This window comes from Typopeltis vanoorti, chromosome 25 (genome assembly GCF_054136105.1).
Source record: "Typopeltis vanoorti isolate ZY-2024b chromosome 25, IOZ_Tvanoo_1.0, whole genome shotgun sequence".
Taxonomy (NCBI): Eukaryota; Metazoa; Arthropoda; class Arachnida; order Uropygi; family Thelyphonidae; genus Typopeltis; species Typopeltis vanoorti.
This window is the reverse complement of record NC_143573.1, coordinates 70,721,484-70,747,824: the sequence shown is the minus strand read 5'-3', so window position 1 is coordinate 70,747,824 and position 26,341 is coordinate 70,721,484. Positions and strand designations below refer to the sequence as shown.

At 33.7% G+C, this 26,341-nt stretch overlaps 2 protein-coding genes across 6 annotated transcripts in view; one reads left to right on the top strand and one right to left on the bottom strand.

Annotated features, from left to right (window-relative positions):
* Positions 1 to 25,129, bottom strand: part of LOC150092836 (DNA damage-regulated autophagy modulator protein 2-like) — a 151,947-nt gene extending 126,818 nt beyond the window's left edge. Inside the window, exons 1-2 of one of the 5 annotated variants that reach the window (XM_090414539.1) lie at positions 24,892 to 25,129; positions 12,320 to 12,438 (exon numbers count right to left, since the gene is read on the bottom strand). The gene's annotated coding sequence lies outside the window, so the exon portion shown is untranslated. Of the gene's footprint in view, positions 1 to 12,319; positions 12,439 to 24,586; positions 24,716 to 24,891 lie in introns of those variants that run through there. The other 4 variants (XM_090414540.1, XM_090414538.1, XM_090414542.1 and 1 more) reach the window with 4 other exon arrangements.
* Positions 10,698 to 11,201, top strand: LOC150092837 (protein ZBED8-like). The gene has a single exon (XM_090414295.1). The coding sequence runs from the start codon at positions 10,698 to 10,700 to the stop codon at positions 11,199 to 11,201; it is 504 nt and encodes a 167-aa protein (XP_090270421.1).
* Positions 25,130 to 26,341: the final 1,212 nt, after the last annotated feature.

Below are 26,341 nucleotides of genomic sequence, written 5' to 3'. Positions count from 1 at the left end.
ACATCATCTCTTTGTTTACAAATATTCCCCTATTTGACACCTTAACACTCTTAAAAAACGTTTTTCCTTCTGATATCTTAGAGCTCTTTTCCTTTACCATCAACTCTGGTTATTTCTCTTTGAAGAACAAAATCTACAGACAGATAGAGGGAACTGCTATGGGTTCCCCCTTCTCACCCCCTCTTGCCAATTATTACATGGAAAATTTTGAAAAACAAGCCATTGACTCTTCCCCTCTAAAACCTTCTATCTGGCTAAGATATGTAGATGATGTGTTTTCTATTTGGCCTCATGGCCCAGACACATTAGATTCCTTCCTCAGTCACCTCAATAGTCTACATCCAAGAATCCAGTTTATGATGGAAAAGTAAAATAACAATAGTTTATCCTTCCTAAACACCTTAGTAACACGCCTACCTAATGGTAACCTTTCTTTCCTTGTATATAGAAAACCTACTCATACAGGTAGACACATTCACAAACTCTCCCAGCAATATGGCATTATTAAAACTCTGACCAATAGGGCCCACAATCTTTGTTCCAGTAAAACTGCCCTGTCAACCGAACTCAAACACACACACAACAACTTCCTTTCCATTGGCTATAATGACTGCAAAATTAAAAAAATAATCAAGTCCTTCCCCATTCCCCCGACCATCTCTTCAGAAGGACTTCAGAAATGCCATCACTATTCCTTACATCTGTGGTACTTCAGAAAAAATAGCCAGATCATTAAAAAAGTACAACCTCCATACAGCTTTTAAGCCCCACCATAAACTTGCTACCTTTATCCGCTCCACTAAAGACCAGCTCCCTCCTCTTTCAGTGCCTAGTGTATATATATAGAGTACCTTGTTCCTGTAAACTTGTCTACTTCGGACAAACAGGGAAGTCAGCATCCATCCGGTTAGAAGAACACAGTTCTTACATGTGCAAACATGATTATGGTCAGTCTGGCCTTGCAGACCATGTTTTGGATACATCCTACAGAATCTCCTGGGAAAAAACTACCATGCTCCACCATAGTAAATTCAAAAAAGAAAGACTATTCTTTGAATCTGCATCTACACTCAGTAATCAACCTAATTTAAACAAATACGATTGCATTCAACTTCCCAAAATTTGGGAAACTTTAATTATCAGAGATTCCTCTTTACATCCCAGGCCACCTGCAAATGCCCATAGAGGGTGCACCACCTTGATAGGACTTTAGTTTCACTTCGTATTGTATTTGTGTGTGTGTTGTTACAAAAAGTTTTTGTAATCCCCAAAGATGTCTCTGTGACGGAGACGAAATATTGGAAGTATTAAAATTAGTTTTAATCCTTTCTCAGTGCTGTTAATATTCCATTAAACCTCTAACATGAATTCTTCACAGCACTTAAGCCTCAACACACGTATGTTGTGTTGAGATACTGACAAATGCATAAAAATTATCAAAACAAAAAAGAACTAGGAATTGAAATTTCTAAATATTCCTGCAAATTTAAATATGTCATCAAATCTTTCGAAAGTATAGATCTGGCATCACTGCACAGACTTGTATTTTGCAATGGATTATCAGCAGTTGAAGAGTTATTGTTTTGTAAAACAATAGAAAGAAGAACCACAGCACCTTAATTTCAAAATATTGGATGATTATATATGCAAGGCAAACATACAGTGGGAAAATTGCATTAGAATTTGCATTAATGGTGCTTGAGTTATGTCTGGAAAGTTTAAAAGTTTACAAGCCTATGTGAGGGAAAAATTCCCACAATGTATTTGGACACACTGCATGATTCATAGAGAAGCCTCTGCTGCAAAGGAAATGAGTTAACATGTGTTAACAACAGTTATAACAGTGGTGAATTATATAAGAATGAGACCCTTAAAATCAAGCTGTTTTCTGAACTTCGCAAAGACGTGGCTGGAACAGAACATTCAGCGTTATTATTTTACTGCGAGACAAAATAGTTATCACAGGGAAAATGTTAACAACATGTTTATGAATTAAGAGACGAAATAGCAATCTTCTTGAAAGGGGAAAATCATGAAGGACCAGACAAGTTTAGAGACCACTTATTTGTGATGAAATTGAGCTACTTGGCAGACATATTCGAGAAACTAAATATATTAAACCTGCAACTCCAAGGAAAAAATACACATATCTTAGAGATGAGTGACAAAATTAATGTTCTTTGTAAAAAACTAGAGTTATGGAACAAAAAGGTAAAGCAACAAAAATTAGAAATGTTTGCAAATGTGGATGAATTTATCAAAAGCTACAAGGCAGAAGAGCAACACATGAAAGTTTTATTGGCAACTATTGAAAATCATTTAATAATATCAACGAAGAATTGTAGAAACTATTTTATAACCAAAGACAATATAATGGCAATGCATGAGTGGGTTAGAAACCCATTTCAATTACCCCTGAAGATTTCTCAATTGAAGAAGAGGAACAATTTACAGACTTTCGTAAAGTGGCAAAATCAAAAGACAATTTGCATCTAAATTTTTGTGCAGGATAAAATTGAATTTCATACTGAAAAGAACATGTAAGAAAGTTTTAAAGCGAATAAAAGTTGAGCAGCTCTCAGATGTGAACTATAGACTAAAATACACAAACATTATTCAAGAAAAATGAAAGAGTTTGAAAACAGGAACCAAACCTTGAAGATGCAGTGGCAAGCCCTAAAGAAAACATTGATTGATTCAGCCAGAGTGGCATGTGGTGAGGTTGTCTGCAAGTTTATAAAAATTAAAACTCCATGGTAACACAGGACGTTGAACAGGCAGTGAAGAAAAAGAAGAAAGCATCAGATATCAAAAGTTCATGGCAAATAAGTCAGCTTGTGCTCTTAGAGAATACAAACACAAATGTAAGAAAGCTAAACAAAAGTCATGGGAAGACATTGGTGAGAACATAGAAAATAAATATCAGAAATGTGGCAAAATATTCTGGAGACTGTTGAAAGAGCTAAGAAATGGAGGAGAGAGTACTGTAAAAGGAATTAGAGATGATAAAGGTGACATGAAAACTGGAGAAAAAGATATCCTTGATGTATGGAATAATTAAATTGCTAAATGAAACAAGCAGTGACAGCACAGTGGGAAAAAACACCCAACAGGCATGCAATCAAGAATACATATCCATACTTGAAGTAGAAAGAGCAATCAAAAGCCTGAAATGTGGAAAGGCAGTAGGAGTAGATGGTATTCCACCAGAAATGCTCAAGTATGGAGGTATAAAAGTCTTGCAGTGGCTGCACTGCATAGTTCAGAAGGTCCAGATAGAGGGACGAATTCCAGATGATGGGAGTAGTAAAAACTCTCATAGTAGCTATATATAAGAAGGGAAATAATTACATAGGTATTTCCCTACTGAGTGTTCCTAGCAAGATTTATACAAGCATACTTGGGAAATCGTTGAGAAGGATTGTGGAAGGGAAGCTTACTGAAGAACAAGCTGGCTTTAGGCCAAATGGAGGCTGTTAGGATCAAATTTTCACTTTACGACCAACAGTTGAGAAATCGTCAGAATATAATAAAGATCTTTAAAGATACCAAGAAATTTTACACTTGGTTTTAATCCTTTTCCCAAGGAAGCAAAACAAAGTTTCAGACATGAAATATATTCACGTCTAAGCTACTTGTATATAGAGGCTAATGACTTCATATCACTTGCCTTAGTATGTATCCCATAATGCAAAGCACCCCCTCCCCTTTTTTTTGGGTATGTATAATGCAATGCATAATGGGAAGGCCACTACCCAGACTGGCTTCTACCTTTACTGAGGTCTCATCAGTGGGAGCTAGACCCAGGAGAGAGAGAGAGAGAGATACCAAAGTTGAAGCAATGTAGAAGTCATATATATCTCATATACAAGTAAACAAAAGGTGCTTGACCTTATTAATAAAAATCTCCGAATGAGAGAAAGATGTAGAAAGTTTTTTTACCTTGGGTGTATTATACGTTAAAGATACTAAGAAATTTCATACTTGGTATCTCTCCCAGGTCTGGTTAGTGACCATTCCCATTATGCATTGCATTATATATGCCTGAAAAAGGGGGTGTGCTTTGCATTGTGGGATACATACTAAGGCAAGCGATATGAAGTCATTAGCCCCAATATACAAGTAGCTTAGACGTGAATATATTTCAAAGGCAAAACTTTGTTTTGCTTACTCGGGAAAAGGATTAAAACCAAGTAAATAATTTCTTGGTATCTTTAACGTATAATACACCCAAGGTAAAAAAACTTTCTATAACAAAGATCTGTATTTAAATTTTGTAGACCTGCAAAATGCATATGACAAGGTGCCAAGAAAAAAGCTATTCAAACCACTACAGTTATGTGGTGCCACTGGGTATTATATCAAGCAATACTTAGTTTTTATTTGAGTTGTAATTTAGCAGTTAGAAATGAAGGAAGTACAGGAAGATGGTTTGATGCTAAGTCTGGTGTCAGAGCAGGATGTTCATTATCCCCTCTGTTATTCGTTATCTATATCAATCACATTATGAAGGAAAATTGTATTAAACCTGATATCAAAATTGGAGATGTTAATCTCAGCTCTTTACTTTATACAGATGATGCTATACTTTTAAATAAATCCAGTACAAGTCTGCAAGATTCCCCGACTAAACTGAATAACTGTTGTAATAAATTTGGAAATCAGCAATAACAAGACAAAGAAAATGAAAATAAGCAGAAACATTGAAAATATGAACTGCATCATGAATGGAGAACTTACAGAACAATTAAACATTTCAGCTACTTAGGCATGATTTTAAGTGAAGATGGTAAATTAAATATGGAAATAGAAAACAGAATCAACAAATGATTAAATTTATATGGAATAAAAGAGAAATCAGTCAAAACACTAAATTAGCTGTATCCAAGATAGTGTTCAAACCAATTTTAACTTATCAATGTGAGAGCTAGGTTAGAAATAAAACACTTGACCAAAGACTAGAGAGCAGAGAAATGAGCCCTGAGAAAGATTAGGGGCATAAACAGATGGATCAATGGCAATATCATATTAAAAACAGGATATTTGGAAAGAACTTGAAATGTTAGCATCCAGGAATGTGTTAGGAGAGCTAATCTCAGGTGGTATGGTCACTTAAACAGAATGGGACAGGAAAATTAGCAAAACAAGTGTTCTCTGCCAGGAAACCCAAGATATAGGTAGATTGATACAGTAAAAAGTGCCTTAGAAGACAGAAATTTAAGATCTGATAATGTTGGAGTCTTGACAGATAATAGATTGATTTGGAGGAAAATTGTTGATAGGAAGTTATTAATGATGTAAGTTTTTCATGTAGTACTATCATAATATCTTGCACACCCCTTTAAGGTATATGTCAGGAATTCGATAATAAAGATGATATTAACATCAGTTCTTTTGTTTCTCTCCTAATTTTTGTATTGTTTAATTTGATTTTCTGACCATTCTATTGTCACTATCAAAATCTATGTTATTTATTACTGAAATATCCTCTATCAATTCTCTTCTGTTACTTAAAGTCCATGTTATTTTTTTTGTAGTACCATTAGGCCATTGCCATGTCCATTTTTGTGCTTTTCTCTTTTTATAGAATCCATTCATTATAAACAGACCCTGATTTTCTGCAAATCTTACTAGTCCTTCTCTCCTATCATTTCTATCTCCCATACCACACTCTCCTATACTTGTTTCGTAATTGTCCTTTGTTCCAATTTTTCAGTTAAAATCTCCTATTACTAAAGTCCATTTATTTTGATTTAATCTTAAACAGTCTTTAATTCTTCATAGAATTTCTCTATTGCCTCATCCGAATATCCAGAGGTGGGTGTGTAAATTTGTATTATTTTTACGTTTAACCCTTTATTAACATTTAGTCATAGATGCAATTCTTGTTGTAAAATCTATTACTTGTCCTTCCATTTCTTTTTTAAAATTAATCCTGCTCCTCCCTGTCCTCCTACTGTATGAAGTATATATCTTTCTTTCTTGGTAACAAGGATAGAAAAATCAGAACTCCATGGTGGACACAGGAAAAGGAATGAAGGAAAATAAGTTTTTTTATTTCTTCTCACTTCAGAAAGTCCTATTATATCTCAATCTAATTTGGAGAGAGCATTATCTAGTTCTTCTCTGTCTTCCTTCACAAGTGTTCTTATATTATATGTACTTATCTTTAGGTTTCTTGTTTGTTTTTTCTTTACTTTTTTGTGTTTATGTATCTCATCTTTTGCTTCCATTTTCAACCTTGTTTGAAGATTTAAGTTGTAAACTTTATTGGAATGGGAAGGAATCCTTTCGGGGTGAGAGAAACGATGCCCATTTTGGCTTTTGTTTGTACTGCTTTTTTTTCTTTTGTCATTTGGGGAGGGGTTTGCTCTAAATTCCCACAATGACCATCATCTTGGGAACTGCATTTTATACCTTTCCACCAGGTTTCTTTCCAGCTGCTCCAATGGAGATTTGATGCTGTATGTAGCCACCCCTAACCTGGGGAACAGATGCTACAGAAGTAGATAATGGAAACTGCAGTTTGAAAGGAAACAGTCACCCTCGAATTGCTCTAGTAGCACGGAAAGGGGGGTAAGAGAGAGTAGAAGAAAGAAGAATAGATGACCTGTCTACAGATGTACCAAGTGTATATCGTAGGAAGTAAGCTCGGGTATCGGTTACGAGCATGGCAAACTGATGGCATGCTCATAACCACCAATATGAACTCCTGAGGAAATTTTAACCCTTTAAAATCAGTATTTCATTTTTCTTTTAGGTATGGTGTTTAGTGTTATATAATAATATAATTTTAGTGAGGTTGGGCATTATATTTATTTTCATTAACATTTGTCATTTTCTTCATTATATTTTATTAGCTTAGTATTAATTTGCTGTGGTAATACTGTTATTAGCGGTATTACCACATCATATTGGTTGTTAGTAATTTTTATTGATATTTTTAGTGTTTTGTGTGTTACTATTTACATATTAGTACAATCAATATTTAAATATGTACTTTTTAAGCCATTTCTTTTTAAGAAGCTATTATTTCTAGTGGATATTTCTGTTTGTACAAATATTTCAAAGTATCTAATGTTTACATTTTTGTGAATGTTTATACTGTTACTGGTAGCACTTGGTGACATTTCCAGTGATGCTAGTCACTGGATATGTGTGTGTGTGTGTGTGTGTGTGTCACATGGATTTTGTACATTTCTCAGTATTAGTTTTATGACAGATACTGCTGTCTAATAATTATGAAATCAACAAAACCTTGTGATGTTGTCAAAAGTGAAGGTATTGGTTTGTTTCCATTGTCTTTACTAAGGTGTTTATGATTGTTCGAAATTAGGCTTACATTTTTTTTCTGTGTGTGTATCTGAAGATGATTTTTTTTTTTTTTTTTTAAATCTGCTGTTTATAGTAGTGTTTCCACTAATATGATCGTACTGCTGTGTGTATTTTGGTATGCGAAGTCTTGGTTCCTATCTATTATTCCTATAGTTTTGATCTTGTAGGGGTGTTGCTATATCTTGTTTTTATTGTATTTAAATTTTGTGAGGTGACTTTTTTCTGTTATTAATGATTGAAGTTTGTTAATTTTTAAGACTGTTTCTTTTAACTCGTTTTCTTTCTTTTTTTTTTTTTGTAGTCGTGGTTCTAGTTTTGTAGCAATTTTTGTCTTTTTCTTTATGCTCTGCTACATTTTTTTTTTTTTTTCTATTTCCACATGCGATTCTGCCAGATTTTATCATGAAAATAGTGTTTTGTTTTATTGGTTTTTTTGGTGGCAGTGTTTATGTTACTTTTGTGAATGTCTGAAATAGGTGATATCTTTGTTCCACTGGTTTCAAATTTAAGTTAGGTTTCTCGTGCTACATGCCAGAGCTATTAAGTTTTTGACACCCATGTTTCTGGTATGGTGTGGCTGCATCTGTTTTTGAAGAGATGAGACATGTTTTATCTTAACCTTATCTTTTATCATATAAAAGGTATGATAAAAGATAAGGTTGATATTGTTAGTGTTTTTGTATGTTGCTATTTACATATTAGTACAATCAATTTTTAAATTTGTACTAGTTGGTCATTTCTTAAAAAGAAATGGCCAACTAGCCTTATCTTTTATCATATAAAACAGAGCTTTCCAAACTGTGTGTCGCGACACGTTAGTGTGGCAGCTGCAGTGTGAAGGTGTGCCGTGCGAACATAAAGTGTTAAACAGAATAATTGCTGAAAATTTCCACAGCGGAATCCATTTCGCAAAACACCGGTATGACTTTTAGTTAGCGCCGTTAAAGAAGATATTTTGTCAACTGCTCGGAACCCCCTCCCTGAGTCTATACCGATTTGCATGCAACCATCACCATCAGTTTCGTTTTCGTTGGGGGTTTTCTATAGTTCATTCAAGTATGAGTGACAGCAAATGTAAACAGAAGCTAAATTGTGCAGAGCCGCACTAAGGAGTCCCAAAAATACTTTACTTTAAATAGAATGTAATTGCAAGATGTTTTACATTCTAGAATTTAAATTTTACTTTCAAAATTATATATACAAACTATCTTTTAATCATTGTCAACCTTTAAGAATATTTCATATCAATATATTTCAATAAATAATGGAGAATAAATGCAGCTGAATTCATCCCTGTGGTTTTATCACATAGTAGTTGCTTGGTTTTATTATTGTTCGACCAATAAAAATAAAGCGCCCCACTTATTCATACAAATGTTATTATTGATGTTTATTCTAACTGCAACGTGAATAAATGAAGAGCTGGTGCTTTTATTTTATGTTTAGTTACTGTTAAAGCTTTACAATAAATTCGCACAGTTTTATTTATCAAATTGGTGTTGAATTACCCGTAAAATGGATAAGTTTCTATTTAATAAAAGAAAAGCTGAAGATGATGTTTGTGATGAACAAAATGTATCGACTAAGAGGAAACTATGCAAGAATCAACTGTTGAACGGTCTGCATTAATACGGAAAAAGTGTAAAGGAAAATTTTCCATGCCTTGTTTATACAATAAAGATTATATGAAATTGGGGTTCACATTTTCTGGTAATGAAAACCATCCTTGTCCCCAGTATTTAGTTTGTGGGGTGATACTTGATGGTATGATATGGGGTGATAAATGAAAGTATGGTACGAAACAAATTAAAGTGCCATTTTATCTCAAAACACAGTCATTTGTCAGAAAAGCCAGTAGAATACTTTATTGAACTTTCAAAATCTATAAAGAGGCAGTCTATATCGTTCACCAAGAGAATGAAGACATCAGAGAAAACTCAAAAGGCAAGTTACTTGGTTGTTCAAATAATTGCCAAAAACAAGGTGCCACACACACTATTGCCGAAACCACTATAAAGGAATCTTGCTGTGCTATTGTTCAATGTTTGGGCCCGAATTTGAGATAGACGTTAATAAAATCCCTTTGGCAGATTACACGATTGGAAAACATATTCAAGACATGTCTATTGACATCAAGCTGCAAATAAAAGATATATTTCAAGATGATAATATGATTTTTACATTGCAGTTAGATGATTCAAGAGATGTCAGTGGGTTAACGCAATTACTCGTTTTTATATGTTTCATTCATACTAACAGAATTATCGAGTAATTCTTGTGTTGTCTAGAACTTCCAATGAAAACTAAAGGTGAAGATATATTTAAAACAGTAGATTGCTTCATGAAGGAAAATAATTTGCTATGGTTAAATGTGCAGGAATATGCACAGATGGCACTGGCACCTAGTATTTTTCTTGTGTGTACGATTAATGTTCGGCACCTTTCCAAAAAAGTTTTTTTTTGAATAAAGTGTGAATAAAACGAACAGGAAATGAAAAACAAATGAAAACTACTTTACAGTATAATGTTACCTACGGATTAGTCCTGCTTATACAAATTTTTTTTAGACGGACTCAACAATTAATCATAAGTTGATTTATGATGCATCAAAAAATAAAGAAGAACTATTTTAGGTATATTTTCATAAATTTTAATCAAAAATTACATTGATATAATTGGGTCCAGGATACAATTTCAGAATTTATTTGTTTGCTTCCGGGAAGATCTGAAGGGGCCCGAACGGAAGACAACGTACATTCATAATTATCTGTACCATTCGTTGTTCATTTAAACTCTTATCTCATATTTTTTGACATCTTTTAGGTGCCTTTTCTTCTGCGGCGCCGGGCCTGGATGGCGCTCCTTCAATGGTTGGTTCAACAAAAGGTTTCACAGCTTTAGCAAAGAAAGAGAATGAAAATATTATAATTACTCATTGCTTTTTACATTGCAAAGCACTAGTCCCGCAAACCACTGGTAATGAATTAAAAAAGGTTGTGGACAAAGTTGTTCAAATGGTCAATTACAGTAAAAGCAGACCTCTTAAATCAAGATTATTTGCTAAAATTTGTGAAGATATGGGGACAAAATTAAAAAAACTTATACTACACTCAGAAGTTCGTTGGCTGCCAAGAGGTTGAGTGCTTTGTCATGTATGTGAATTGAGGGAAATGATGCTTAAACTTTTTGAGGAAAATCAACAAAATGAATTCTGCAATCTAATTCAAAACAAATTATGGTGCACAAAATTGGCATATCTTACCGACATATTTGAACACTTGAATAAAATAAAGACCAGTAGGCAAGGAAAAGGAGAAAATATCTTAACAGTGGTGGATAAAATTTGTGCTATGAAAGACTAGATGGAAATTTGGAAAAGGAAAGTGAATGAAGGAAATTTTGAAATGTTTTTCAAAACTGCAGACTGTAAACTAAAATGTGATATCAGCTCGCTAATTGTTGACCATTTAACAATGCTTGGAGAGAAAATTCATCACTACTTCCCAAATATTGAAATACAAGACTATGATTGGATCAGAAATCCATTTTTTTCAACTGCAATGATTAACTTGTCATTTATTGAAGAAGAAGAATTAGCTGAAATAAAAAATGATCGAAGTCTGTTAATGATGTATGAAGAGGGTGATTTAGACAACTTTTGGATTCGTGTTTCAAAAATGCATCCAAACACAGGTAAAAAAGCGTTAAAAATTCTTTTGCAGTTTTCCACTACATACATGTGTGAAGTATCCTTTTCAACGATGGCAAACTTGAAGACATTGAAATGTGGAAGTTTAAGAATGCTTGATGACGAAATGCGAGTGTCTTTATCTACTATTCCACCAAATATGAGCTTCATCCCATGAAGCTCATATCTCACTAAAATTCTCTTATTATATATTTCTTTCTATTTCTTATAACAATGACATTAATCCTGGAAATAAATATAAATATATTATATATTTTAATTTTGTATATTTTATTATATATAAAAATACAGTATGATCGAAAAAACTCAACAAGCGAGCTATGAAATCTGTTTTCCCTATATCAAATACATTGAAAAATTAAGAATAGAGAATCTTTTCAGTTCACTTGATGTGTTTTTTTATTCGATCATATGTATTATATATTTTTAATAAAAATGAAAGGTTTTCATGAGACAGGTTGTGTCGTGAAACAAGTTTAACCTCTGGTTTCCTAATAGACTGTATCGTGCCCTCAAGACAAGAGTATAGTCTAATTATATCACGCAACCTTTAAAGGAGTTATGTGATATTTGATCTTATCAAATATCAAAAGGAGTTGCTTGTTATAGTAATGATGAGATCAGTTTTAAAAGGAGTAAGTGATTAATCACTTACTATAAATAGTGAATTTTTAATTATATGAAGAGCCAAAGGCTTCAATTCGGCGAAATGAACTTATTTTAAGTTAAGGGATATTACATCCCATATTGTTTCTTAGCTGAATAAGAAACAAGAGTTTCATGCCGAATATAGAAACTATATAAAGTTCGGCGATTCCAAGTGTAAGCAAATACCTGGATAGTGCAGCACCTGACCTATATGGAAGTGCAAACTGAGGCAACTCATAGTAAGAGTGGAGCAAGCTACGATCACTATTCTTGGTATGATGAACAGGAAGAGATTTTTAAATAAACCTAAAAGTTATACAAAATATAATTGTAAAAGCATATACTTAAACTACATCTGATCTGGCCACGTGACCCATAAGAGGCACATCAGACTGAATTACTGTGCTGCGAAATTATGTTTGTCTAAAAAGTGTCACCAACATGAAAAGTTTGGAAAACACTGGGCCACAGGTGTTTAGTAATGTTTTATTTTCTTGATACTTACATTTCTAATATTAGAGTGGATGTTGTTTCATGAGGTGGTAGTGGTGTGTTGTTTGAATTTAAAGGTTTAACATGACATATAGGAACATAAGCCAGGATAAAAAAATAACAAAAAATATTTACCTGATGTAAATGTTTTAATTAGCATAAAAATTTTGTCCTAGTATCAATGGCATCTTCAGTATGACTTTAAATTAAACAGCATGAACAGAAACGATATATTCAACAGAATGACACATGACCTACACGTAGATGATGTAAAGTGTGGATTATATTAAAGTTCTAGTAAAATTAATTTTAACAAGATTTAAAAATAAATAATTAATTAATTTAATTAATTAAAAGCAAATAAAAAAATATAATTAATTTTTTATCTGGAATTTTTTATCCACAGTTTCTATTTAGATTAAGTCGATGTAGCAAGGTCTCACAATTTTCTTTGTATAAATGTTCCAAGAAATTATTACTTTTATGAAAAACCTTAAATTTCTTCCAAAGAACTCAGTGCCTGGTAGTGATAGCATGCTCTACAAGTTCCAACTGCTCTAGCACATGGACCTTAATCTAAATGTTCATCATGATGCATGGCTGCAAATCTGCCTGTTTGGCCAAAATATGATAATCCACACTGGCATGGAATTTGATATACTCCAGGGCGATCTAAAGGCAGACATTTATCTTTAGCTGGGCCTAGAAAAGTAGTTATCTTGTTAATAGGACGAAAGGACAGTTGTAGGTCGATGGATCTAAGAAGATTGGCAATAACTTCTCAGATGCCCTTAACACTGGAAATGGTGACACGATAGGCCACTCTGCATCATTATTTCGATGACAGGCAGATGAAAAAGAAACTATAATTATTATCTTGTTGACATATGCTTCCGTAAAATCATTAGTAAGGAAGGTGAACTACATGTGATTTATTTCTTGGGAGAGCAGCAATTCAGTGGAGCAAAGAGAGTGTGCTCAATGTACTGAAGTCTTAATAGTGCTAGATTTGGGCATGTGAAGTAGCCAGAATGAATGAATGACAAACTCAAATAGGCTGATAATATTTGCCAGAAAATCTTGCATGGTTTCCATGTTACAAAATTGCAAAACACCTTTCCAAATTGCTTTCAGTACAGGAAAGTCTCTTCATTTGTCAAAAATAGCTCTCACTTTAAAGTAAAGATATCAGAGCTTCATCTTTGCCCAGGTAATCTCCTTTTCACTTACATATTGTGTCCTTATTCACAAATGTTCCTTTATATGAAACACTTAACTTCCTCAAGCAAGTGTTTTGGCAGATATTGTCCTATTTGATTTTTTAATTCATTCTGGCTACTTTACATGTCAAAATAAACTTGACCAACAAATCTAGGACACAGCAATGGGTAGTCTTCTTTCTCCCACACTAGCTAATTACTTCATAGAAAGATCTGAACAACATATACTGAATAGTATCCTTCCTAAGCTGTCCTTATGGCACACAGATATTATTATTATCCTAAGATCCTATGGAGTCAAAGACTTATCTAGGAGGTCCCTTTGTCGTAAACACAGCTCATAATACCTTGTCTTAAACACATTCAAATTTTCTGCAGACACCACTCTCAGGCAAGGGGTTCCAATCATTCACAAGTCTCCATGCAAAACACCTGCTTCTCACTCCCTTGCTCACACCCTCCTTATACAGCTTCCAGAGATGATCTCTTATTTTCCTCAATCTACCACCATTTTATGAAAAACCTCTTCCAACTTGGTCCTATAACAACACCTTACCAACTTATATGTTTCTATCATATCACTGCTCTTCCTCCCAGTGGCAGCTGGTGACAACAGAAACAGGTGGGGCCAGGGACACAAAACAAACTTAATTTTTTTATATTTATATAGTGGGTTCTATTATCGATTTATAGTTATTATTTCTATTACAATAATGTTCATGATGCATTGAGCTATTAATTTTTTAAAATTGTTAGGAGGTAACATATACGGGCTCAACGTATTAATAACATGAAAACTCGAAAATTTACAGTTGCGGGCATAGCTCAACAGACTATATATATTTATCCCGATTGTACACAGATGCTTTGGAGTGAATGCAAATAAAAGTTCAACGGACTAGAGCAGTGCACCGGAAATCCAAAGATGCTGGTTTGACTCCAGCTGGCCGCCTGATAAAATATTTTAGAGTTTTCATTTTTCAATTGTTAAAAAAAAAGTTATTATTTCTATTGTTTATTTTATAAATCAATGTCGAAACTTCAGAAAAAATAAATTTCTAAAAAGTTAAAATTGTTTCATTAAGATTGACTAATAGAACCCATAAATATAAACACATAAAAGTCGAAGAAAAATCATAAATTTTATTTTTTACAAAGTAAACATAATATGTAGTACATATTATGTACTATACGTATAGTGACATGATCAAAACATAATAGGTTTTCAATAAAGATAGACATTGAAAAAAATAAAGATACAAAAAATGACAATAATTAAACACACAAAAATGACAACAATAATTAAACACATTAAAAATGACAACAATAATTAAACACACTAAAAACAATAAAACAGATCAACAATGAAAATAAAGAATAAGACAATGAAAGAATCGCGTTCTATTTATGTACAAATGCAGTGATTGGGCTAGAATAAAAGGGCCTCAAAATAAGCGTTGTGCCTAGTAAACAAACACGTTTGCTAGTGCACGTGCTTCACAATCAAAGGATAGTGCGCTATGTACGTACGTGCCAACACAGTGACTGGGCCAGACTAAACTGGCCAAAAGATAAGCATTGCGCCCGGTAAACAAACACGATTACTAGTGTACGTGCTTCACAATCAGAGAATAGTGCGCTATGTACGTACGTGCCAACACAGTGACTGGGCCAGACTAAACTGCTCCCAAGATAAGCGTTGCACCCGGTAAACAAACACGATCGCTAGTGCACATGCCTCATACATGCCCTGTGTTCTACACGTATAAAATAAGGCCAGCCGTGGCTGGTCCCAGAGACCATACTAAGTCACATTATACAATATTGTCACAAAATACTACAGTAATTTTTTTATTAAACAATAAAACATGTTAGAAATAGATCAAAAAATAATAATTACAAGAAACATATTTTTTAAAACTACAATTATTGGGTTAGTTATACAAATATAGGTGGGGCTCAGCCCCTATAGATGAGCCACCAATGCTTCCTCCTATCCACTAAGCTCTATAAATGCATCTTCTCAACTTTTCCTCATATTCGACTTTCCTTTCCAGAGACCAGAAACTACCATAGTCAATCAGCTCTGGACCCTCTCCAACATCTCTTTGTCCTTTTAAAAAACAGGTGACCAAATCTGTGCACAGTAGTCCATATGTGAGGCCTAATCAAGGCCTTATACAATGGAAGAAGACAAGAATCTCGTTCATTGTTATCCTCACAATTTTAGATCCTTATTCATCATCACTCCCCCAAGATCTCTTATTTCTTCCAACTTCAATAATATATCCCCCACCAAAGGTAAATTCTACATCCTATCTTTGCTTCCCAAATTTTAAAAAATTACATTTTGCAAAATTGAACTGGCATCCCCACTCCCATGCCCATTCACTCAATCTATTCAAGTCTTCTTGTAAGGCCAAAACATCTGCTCTACTACTCATAGTTCATCCTAACTTTGCATCATCTGCAAACAACTCATCATCCAAATCTTCCCCAATATCATTAACATACAGGTTAATCTCCCTGCCAGCCAATGTGGATGAAATAGTGACACCAAATTGCACTTCTTATCCATGTTATTCAATGGGTTTTAGAGCTTCATATCCAGATTTATCTCGACATGGCCGGTTGGAGGGTTAAACAGCAATAGCCCTAAAACAAACCCCTGAGGCACACCACTAGTTACTTTCCTCTTCCGGGCTACTGTTCCCCTATATATAACTTGCTGATACCTATCAGACTGCCAATCTCCAATCCAATGCACTAGTCTAATATCCAAACCAATCCACTCTAGTTTGACTATCAAGTTAACATGTGGTGATCTCTCAAAAGCCTTTTACAAAATCTAAGTATATCCATCTCCTTTGTCCAATGAAGCAATTACCTTATTGTAATAAATACATAGATTACTGAAAAATGACCTCCCTTTAGGAAATCCATGCTGTCTATCAAAGATAATACTACTGTTGTCAACCAATTCTGGATCATGGTTATCACCAGCCTGTCCAACACTTTAACTATATCAACTGACACACAGATAGGCCTATAATTTGATGCTTGAGTTCTGTCACTTCTCTTATGAAGCAGCACAATCTTGCCTTCCTTCCACTCCGTTAGAACTTGACCCAATAAGACTCATATTAAACAAATATGTCAAGGCAGATGTCAACTCCCTGGTGCATTCCTTTAAAATATGTGGTGATATATATTATTAAGCCCCACAGCCTTATTAACATCAAGTTTGCTCAATATACCTTTTGCTTAATTACAGTCAGTCTGTCCTGTCATCATCTACTGCTCTCAAACTCTCCATAAAAGTCTTTCATTCATAATCATTCTTTTTTTTTTTTTTTTGCTGGCTACATATCAAAAGTCCCTATGATTTTTTTTGGCTTCTTTAGACAACTGCTGCTCATACTTCACCTTTGGTACCCTTACTTTGCCTGTTTCCTCGTGGAATTATCACCACTCCTCTTGTGTTACCTCCATAATGCCTTTTTTCTCTGTATCACATTCTTAATCTCTTTATTCATCCATTTCACCTACCTTATTTAACCTTTGGACCCTTGGAATACATTTAGACATTGTTTCTACTAGAATACTTCTTGAATATCACCCAATCAGCACTGAACTCCTTTCCAGCCAACTCCTCATTCCATGCTACACCTACAAATGATCTTCTGAGCTTCTCATAATCACAAGCCCTGTAGTTTCACGTATACCCTTTCCTCACACTGCTGGCAACCACCTAGATAATCACTTCATGGTTGCTCTCACAAACTAGAGGATGATTTTACATCTCATTTATAACAACATCCTATGATGAGATGATCAAATCTGGTGATAATGTTGATGATGTTTTTGCAGTTTGGCATGGGTCCTGTACAGACCCTTAAGAGTTTATCAATAAGATCAACAACCTTCACCATTGTATCCTGTTCACCCTTGAGTTAAAAGAGAACAATCAGATTGACTTTTTTTAGATCTTCTATTACTTAGTCACCAAGATGGTAGCCTTCACTTCTCAGTATTCAGAAAGAGAATGCATACTGGACTTCACATTCGTTTTGTTTTACACCATCATAATTGTCAAAAATCTGACACTATTAAGACTTTAGTACATCAAGCATACTCTTTCCTCCACTAAATTGCTGCTCTCCCAAGAAATAAATAACATAAAGTCCACCTTCCTTATTAATGGTTTTACCAAACCATATGTCAACAAGATAATTAATAATTACAGTTTCCTTGTCATCTGCCTCTCATCAAAACGGTGATAGAGGTGGTCTGTTTTGTCACCATTCCCTATGTTAGAGGTGTCTGAGAAGGTATAGCCAACTTAGATCCATTGGCCAACAAGTGTCCTTCCAACCTATTAAAAAGATCTCTACTTTCTAGGCTCAGCTAAAGATAAAAATCTGCCTTTAGACCACCCTGGAGTATATCAAATTCTTCGCTAGTGTAGATTATCACATTTTGGCCAAACAGGCAGATCTGCAGCTGTGCGTTGTGATGAACATTTAGACTAAGTTTCATGAGTAAGAGTAACTGATACTTGTAAAGCATGCTATCACTACTAGACAATGAGTTCTTTGGAAGAAAATTAAGGTTCTTCATAAAACGAATAATCCTTGAAAAGTTTATGCAAAGAGTGCGAGACTTTACTACATTGACCAAATCTAAATACAAACAATGGAATTAAATTATCCCTTTCATGGAAATAGTAGTTCTTTTTCACAAATTCTAGAATTTACTTAAATTTAATTTTATCAACAAAAAAAATTTATTTATATATATATATATATATATATATATATATATAAAAGCTTTAATGACTGATACCGAAAGAAAAAAAGATGACATGGTATATTTGAAAGGATACTACTAGCTTACTAGTTTCGTTGAATTGATCAACATCTTCAGGTATCACGATCAAAGAAATATATAAAGAATTACAGAGATTTAAAATTGTAATAACAGACAAGTACAAAAAGACAGTAGCGTGTTTGAAAACAAAGTGTGAGCTTGAGTTCCAAACAAAAGTATACTACGCGCTGCCACGAGTGCGCCAATACTGAACAGAGGCAACGTATGCATCAGAGAGATTGAAACTTAGGCTGTTATTAATATGAGAAGAATCTAGAGAAATTTCTCTAGATTCGACAATCTTTCTCTCGAGTTCATCATAGCACACATGGATGTTAGAAGTTTGAGTCCAGTTCACAATGTGTTGGCAGCCTTCGTCTGAGTCTCCACAATTTTTGTGGAGCTATTAACTCCTTCCACCTTAAACCATTTTTTCTGGTATTGCTACATTGATGATATTTTCCTCATCTGGGAAGATGGTGCCAACAACCTCAATTTATTTTTAGACCACCTAAACAAGTGTCATGAAAAAAATCTCTTTTACCTTCGAACTGGAATCCTATGACTGCCTCCCCTTTTCAGACCTGAAACTTACCAGATGTGCTGAGAGTATTAAAATCTCAATTTTTAGAAAGCCTACTCATACTGATAGATACCTTTATGCTTCCTCCCATCACTATCCCCCACAAAAATTTGATATTATTTCCACCTTAGCTAACCGAGCAAAATCTTTACTTACAGAAAAAACAGAAATTGAAAAGGAACTCCTTTTTGTAAAAAAAACTTTTATTAATAATGGTTTCTCTCCTAAGAAAATTGACAAATTTCTTTTCCCCAGTCACTCAACTACTTCTGAAGATCCCTCTTCCCCCAGAGCCTTCATCTCTTTGCCTTACATCTGCTCTCTTTCACCAAAACTGGCAAAAACTCTCAAGAAGTTTAACTTCAGAACTTGCTTAACTACGCTCCCAAAACTTCATTCAATACTTAGTAAACCTAAAGAGAAACATCTTCCAACTCAGTTTCCAGGAGGTGTACAAGATTTTATGTGATTGTGGAAAGCCATACTATGGCCAGACTGTTAAATCCATCCTACGTTTGGAAGAACACCGTAGGGATATCTCCTATAATAATACTAGAGCCAGCACTCTCTCTTTTCAGTTAACTCAGACAAAGGCCGCCAACACATTGTGAACTAGACTCAAACTTCTAACATCCATGTGTGCTATGATGAACTCGAGAGAAAGATTGTCAAATCTAGAGACATTTCTCTAGATTCTTCTCATATCAATAACAGCCTAAGTTTCAATCTCTCTGACGCATACGTTGCCTCTGTTCAGTATTGGCGCACTCGTGGCAGCGGGTAGTATACTTTTGTTTGGAACTCAAGCTCACATTTTGTTTTCAAACACGCTACTGTCTTTTTGTACTTGTTCTGTTATTACAATTTTAAGGTCTCAGTAATTTTTTATATATTTCTTTGATTGTGATACCTGAAGATGTTGATCAATTCAACAAAACTAGTAAACTAGTAGTATCTTTTGAAATATACATGATATCTTATTTTCTCTCGGTATCAGTCATTAAAGCTTTTTCATAATATTCCAACCGAGTAAAAATGAATTTTCAAAAAAATATATATATATATGTTGGAGTTCATATTTATTCTGTTAATAATGTTATGAATATTAATATAGTTTAAATGACTATAACATCGAGATTAAAAAAGAATAAGGTTTAATTGTGAGACATTACTAGTTTTGTTGAAAAAATCAACTTCCTCAGGTGTCCAATACAGAGAATTATATAAAAAATAACAAAAACATTGTAAAATAACAACAACAGATCTAATGTAAAAAACTGAAGTACTGGCTTCACTCTTAAGAACATTAAAAAATTTATTTCACACTGTCGTTTACTTACTATTGAAGATTCTTCTTCCCCAAGAGCATATATATCTTTGCCATACATCAGCTCCCTCTCTCCCAAACTGGCAAAAATTCTTAAGAAATTCAACATTAAAACTTATTTCACTACATTGCCTAAACTTTGCTCCATACTTAGTAGACCTAAAGTAAAACATCTCCCTCTTCAGTATCCAGGAGTTTACAAGATCATTTGTGAATGTGGCAAACCATACTACGGTCAGACTAAATCTGTGCATTTACGTATTGAAGAACACAAAAGAGACATATCCTACAATAGGATCCGAGCCAGCGCTCTCTCAAGCCTTGTCCTTTTCTCTATAAATTCCGACGAAGGCCACCAGCATCTCATAGACTGGTCTCAAACATCACGTCCAATATACATACATCTTTTCATCATAACAAGTATGTCCAATATACATACTTGTTATGATGAACTCGAGAGAAGGATACTTGAATCTAAAGAAATATCCCTTGATTCAACCCATATGAATAACAGCCTCAGCTACAATTTATCTCATGCGCACATCTCTACTGTCCAATATTGGCACACTCGCGATAGCTTACTTCAATTGCAATTTCAGCACTTATTCTTTTTTAAACTGTACTTCAGTTTTTTACATTAGATCTGTTATTATTTTACAATGTTTCTGTTATTTTTTATATAATTCTCTATATTGGACACCTGAGGAAGTTGTTTTCAACGAAACTAGTAGTGTCTCCCGATTAAACCTTATTCTTTTTTAATCTCAGTGTTATAATCATTTAAACCATATTTATATTCATATATATATATATTAATTTTTTGTTTTTATTTTATTTAATTATTTTTATTTCTTTATTTTTTTTTAAATCTTGTTAAAATTAATTTTTACTACAACCTTACATTACCTACATCATGTACATGTACTTCACATGTGTCATTCTGTTGAATATACCAGCTTCTGTGTTGAATGCTAGCTTCTGTTCTTGTTTAATTTGAAGGTCATACTGAAGATTCCTTTGATATTGAGCAAAAATTTTATATGAATTAAAATATATTTGTAGGGTAAACCCATTTTATGTTATTTATTAAAATATTAGGTTATTTGTTAAGTGCTTTTTACATATGTGAAAATTATGTGTATGAAGAATGTTAAGTTTCTTGTCTGTTGTTAGTTTGTGTTTATTTTTAATTATTATTTTTTTCTGCATATTTAAGAAATTTATTTAAGAAATAGCAATATTTTCAGTATCGAGAGGTATGCCTAGTAATACAGAACACTGGCTGGCTAATGAAGAAATTCTATTCAATGATAGTATTAAATATCACAAGAGAAATGTATCAGAAGAATTTACCAAACATAACATGATGGATTTTAGTACTATCAATTGTACCTAACTGAATAATTTTTTTCCACATTTTTTTTGTTTCTAGAAGTTATATAATACAAAAAAAAAAAAAAAATGCTGAGGACACCTTATAAAACTGAGTTATCATAACATTTATTTGCCATAAGAAAAGTTAATGAAAATCATGTGCGCATTATAAGTTAGCACACGATGGATGCGAGTAGAAAAAAGAAAAGGAACACCGGAATAATTAATAGTGTTTGTCCTATTGATGTAATGTTAAGGTATGGAAGATTAAGAGTGATAAGAGTTAAACTGATATTTTAATATGAGTTTTAGGCTGATTTTTATTTTGCTGATAAGCATGTAATAACTGTCATACAGAAATTCATGGTATTTACATGATAAAAATACTAATTATATGAAGAGCCAAAGGCTTCAATTTGGTGACATGAACTTATTTAAGTTAAGGGATATTACATCCCATAATTGTTTCTTAGCCAAATAAGAAACTCAAAGAGTTTCATGCCGAATATAGAAACTATATAAAGTTCGGTGATTCCAAGTGTAAGCAAATACCTGGATAGTGCAGCACTTGACCATTTGGTAGTGCAAACTGAGGCAACTCATTGTAAGGGTGGAGCAAGTTCCGATCACTATTCATGGTATTTACCCATAATGTGAACTTAGCTCTTAGGAGCTGTATTACTGTTCTACATTATGAGAGAAGGTCACTACCCAGACCGGTTTCAACCTTTATTGAGGTCTCATCAGCGAGTAGGTAGACCTAGTTAATACCAACTCCTAGGACCTGTATTACTGTTCTACATTATGAGAGAAGGTCACTACCCAGACCAGTTTCAACCTTTATTGAGGTCTCATCAGCGAGTAGGTAGACCTAGTTAATACCAACGCAAGATGCAAGACGTTGCTGACTATAAAGGTGAAGGAAAATGCTTTTATAATCCCTGCTATCTGATAAGGTTGCTGTGTGAGGAAAAGTTTATGATCTAAGTGCTCTGTCTGAGTGTGTGCGATTTAAAGAACTTCATTTGAAAGTAGGATGGCCTTGGGTCTCCTATATTTGGAGAAGTCTGTTTCATTATAATTTGCTTCTTGTTGCACTAATTCATTTGGATGTGAAAAGGATGCTGAGAACTTTACTGCTGAAGACTGCAGGAAAGAGTAGATGTAGGGGATATTTGTATCCCGGTGGAGTTGGACATTTCTGACATACCATGGTGCGTTTAAGATCATGCGGAGACATTTGTCTTACACTCTCTGTAGTTTGAGGATATTTGTACTTGATGTGTGGCTCCAGGCTGGGGACGCATAAGTAATAATGGGTCAAATCATCAACATGATAAAGGAGCAGTTTTATTTTGGTATCCAGCTTGCTATTCCTATTGATAAGAGGGTAAAGCTGTGCAATGACTCTTGATGCTTTTGTACATGAGGCTTTTATATGTGGATTGAAGGTTAGTTTTCTGTCCAGCAGTACACCCAGATATTTGGCTTCTGCTTTTCAGGGAATCTTGATATTAAATAGGAAGATGTCATCTTTGGGAGATATTGAGTTTTTAGTGAAGAACATGGCGATACTCTTCTGAGAGTTTACTTGCAATCTCCAAGTTTGTATCGAATAGAACTTACATCCCTTCTATGAGAATTGCCAAGAAGGTGTCCTAATAAATTACTAATTATATGAAGAGCCAAAGGCTTCAATTCGGCAACATGAACTTATTTAAGTTAAGGGATATTACATCCCATATTGTTTCTTAGCCAAATAAGAAACTCAAAGAGTTTCATGGCGAATATAGAAACTATATAAAGTTCGGCGATTCCAAGCGTAGGCAAATACCTGGATAGTGCAGTATAAAGGTATGTTCATTAAGTGATAATATAAGAAAGGGCATAGTAGAATATAATGAATATATTTGTATGACTGAAAACAGAAATCAAAAATATAACAGTAACAAATAGGTAATATGTATATTGAAAAGTATTGCATAACTGAATTATAATTTGAAGAAATGTACTCCCAATTATTTGAAGAATTCTCCAAATAGTAAGTATCACATGACTGGTGACATTATTATTTATATATAGAGGCTAAATCACCAGATGCAGCTGAAGTCATGTGACTTACATAAGTCAAATAGGTTTTGTTGATTTTTGGATTATGAAGAAGCAATGGCTTTCATCTAATAACAATTTTTCAGTTATTTTATAGAAGTTCTGCAGTCATATCAAACACTGTTCATTCTAATGATACAGTAACAAGAATGTTTTGTTCCAAAACAAGGGGTGGGGTCAATATTTATTTCAACAGAATGTATAATAGGTCAGGCTATTTTATATAGACTGAACCATATACACTTTGTCTTCCCATCATTGTGTGGGAGGACATATGAAATTTTGAATGTATGAAATTTTGGAATCTCAAGATACAAATCATGACTAAATATAAAGTCACCTAAGCTATACTGTCAGTTTATATATATATATATAGTGCATAATGTGAACACTATTTGCATCATAAATCCATATATTGTTCCCTACTTTTTTTTTTTTAAGCAATTGTTGGTTAGCTAAATACAATAGTTGACTCTATGATCACAGTGAAATTATAAGATCATTTCTTTGTTTCATTTCAGAGAAATCTGTGGTAAAGTAAGGTCTATCTAATCAAAATGAGCCTCATTCTTCTGCTTTATTTTTCATAAAATGTAAAAAAAATAAACGAAGAATGAATGGCAGATGAGAGCAACACAAGAAATTGTGACTGATTAAAGGAATGGTGTCATGCACGATCAACAAACTTTGCTTTTTTAAACAAACACGAAGATAAGCAAGCAAATTAATATTTTGAGACATTAGAATTCAAAAATGTGTACTTTATGCTTAGAGGCATTACTAATAAACACAACTATGTTGTTTTTATCAGCACCGTCACCACATTAAAATTTTACTAATCATTAGCTTGGTCTAAAGAAAATATATGGGATATGATACCCAATTAGACTTGTAAATGAATAAAGTATGCAACATCTTACCAAAAATTGATCATGATTAGTCATACTATTAATCCATGCAAAACATGTTACGTTAGAGCAGATTATTAATCAATGGATTTCAAGAGGCAAGTACATTATATTACTATTTCTGGACATAAACAGTTTTGCAATCAACATGCTTACCAAATAAGTCAATAATGCTATTGAACATAACAACAACAACAACAAAAAAAAAAACTTATGCCATTCTGTGTAATATAGTATCATCAATTTCCATTCAGATATGATACACCAAAATCCAATTATGATGGATAAGTTCTCTTTTCAAAGAAACGTGAACTCACCGGAAAGAGTAAACAAAATTGTTGATTCTTCGTTCTGCGCTTATAAATAACTTAAAAGGGCGAGGGTCGCATTTCAAAAGCGCATCATAAATCCATATCATAAAATATATACCGAGGTAGACTCACTTTCAGTTAACAAAACAGTACGACATGTTAATACACATCTTCATATCATTTCGCTATTTCACATCGTATAAAAAATAACATACACTAATAACAATCAGGTGCTCCACAGATTACAGATAAACTGGAAATGTATAGCAGCGCCACCGAAGATAAATAGCTGTTACCTGGTGTAAACATGCAGACACTGAGAATTTACTATTGCTACAGACATTCTCCTCTAGTCAAAGAAGGTCTTAGAACCAATTATAATGACAGCAAACCTCTATTAGAGTCCACAGACTCATTTTGAATAGTGTACTCTACATGCAACATATCTATCATAATAAATCTTAAATTCCTTCACATTCTTAGCATTCACAATACTTCAAGCATTGAATTCTACTCATTAACCACACTCAATGGGGGGGGGGATTAAAAAGAAAAGCACTCCTTCGGTCTCATTCGTTTTCTATGTAGACAACTTTTCAGGTTGCATACCTTCAATATAAACTCATACTTAACATCTCATGATCCTGAAATGATTATACAGTAGTTAACTGTCTCTGTACTTCTCCAAAGTTTCTGAATTTTCTTCAAATTCTGGTTTACCAAAGATGAGGCAAAATAGTTCAGGTGTGTCTGTTCACTCACTCACCTTCATGAGCAGACCATACACCTCCAGGGAGTCCCAAACTCCCTAAAAGTCTCTCTTAATAATAATAATTATAATAATTTTTTGCATACATTTTTTGTTTGTTTTATATATGACTAAGATAAAGTTACATTATTTCGTCTCTACAGGAATTAAGTATACATTTCTGAATGTATTACTTTAAAAAAATCATCTAATGCCTTTTTATTTCCGCATAGGGGGTAGGCGAAGCCGTTTTAGCCTTATCTAACTTTTGGAGACTGGGTGGGCAGTTCAATCTCTACTGGTAGCCAATCAGAAATAGCTGGCCCAAGGCTATCACTAATTAAGCAGCACGCAGTGCAGAGACGGCTCAACAAGTACCACCATCATTTCACAGAGAGATTATTATTATTATCATTCAGGCTACTTACAGTTATGCGGTTAACACATTTGCAGACTGTTCCAAGAGTTCAGTGTTCAGTGCTAAGTGAATAATAGCAATATTAATAGCAATTATGATAATTGCGATTATGAGGATTAATTGATAAAGACAAGCTAATCCCATCTATTTCGAAACAAGGGTTAGCTTTTATGAAGAGAGTGGGATTATCACACACACTATTTATGTTGTTTGGTACTTTTTATGGATAGAATCTACGTGTTGGATGCTAGTGATTTGTGAAGTTTATAAAGGTGTTAAGACTATATTAA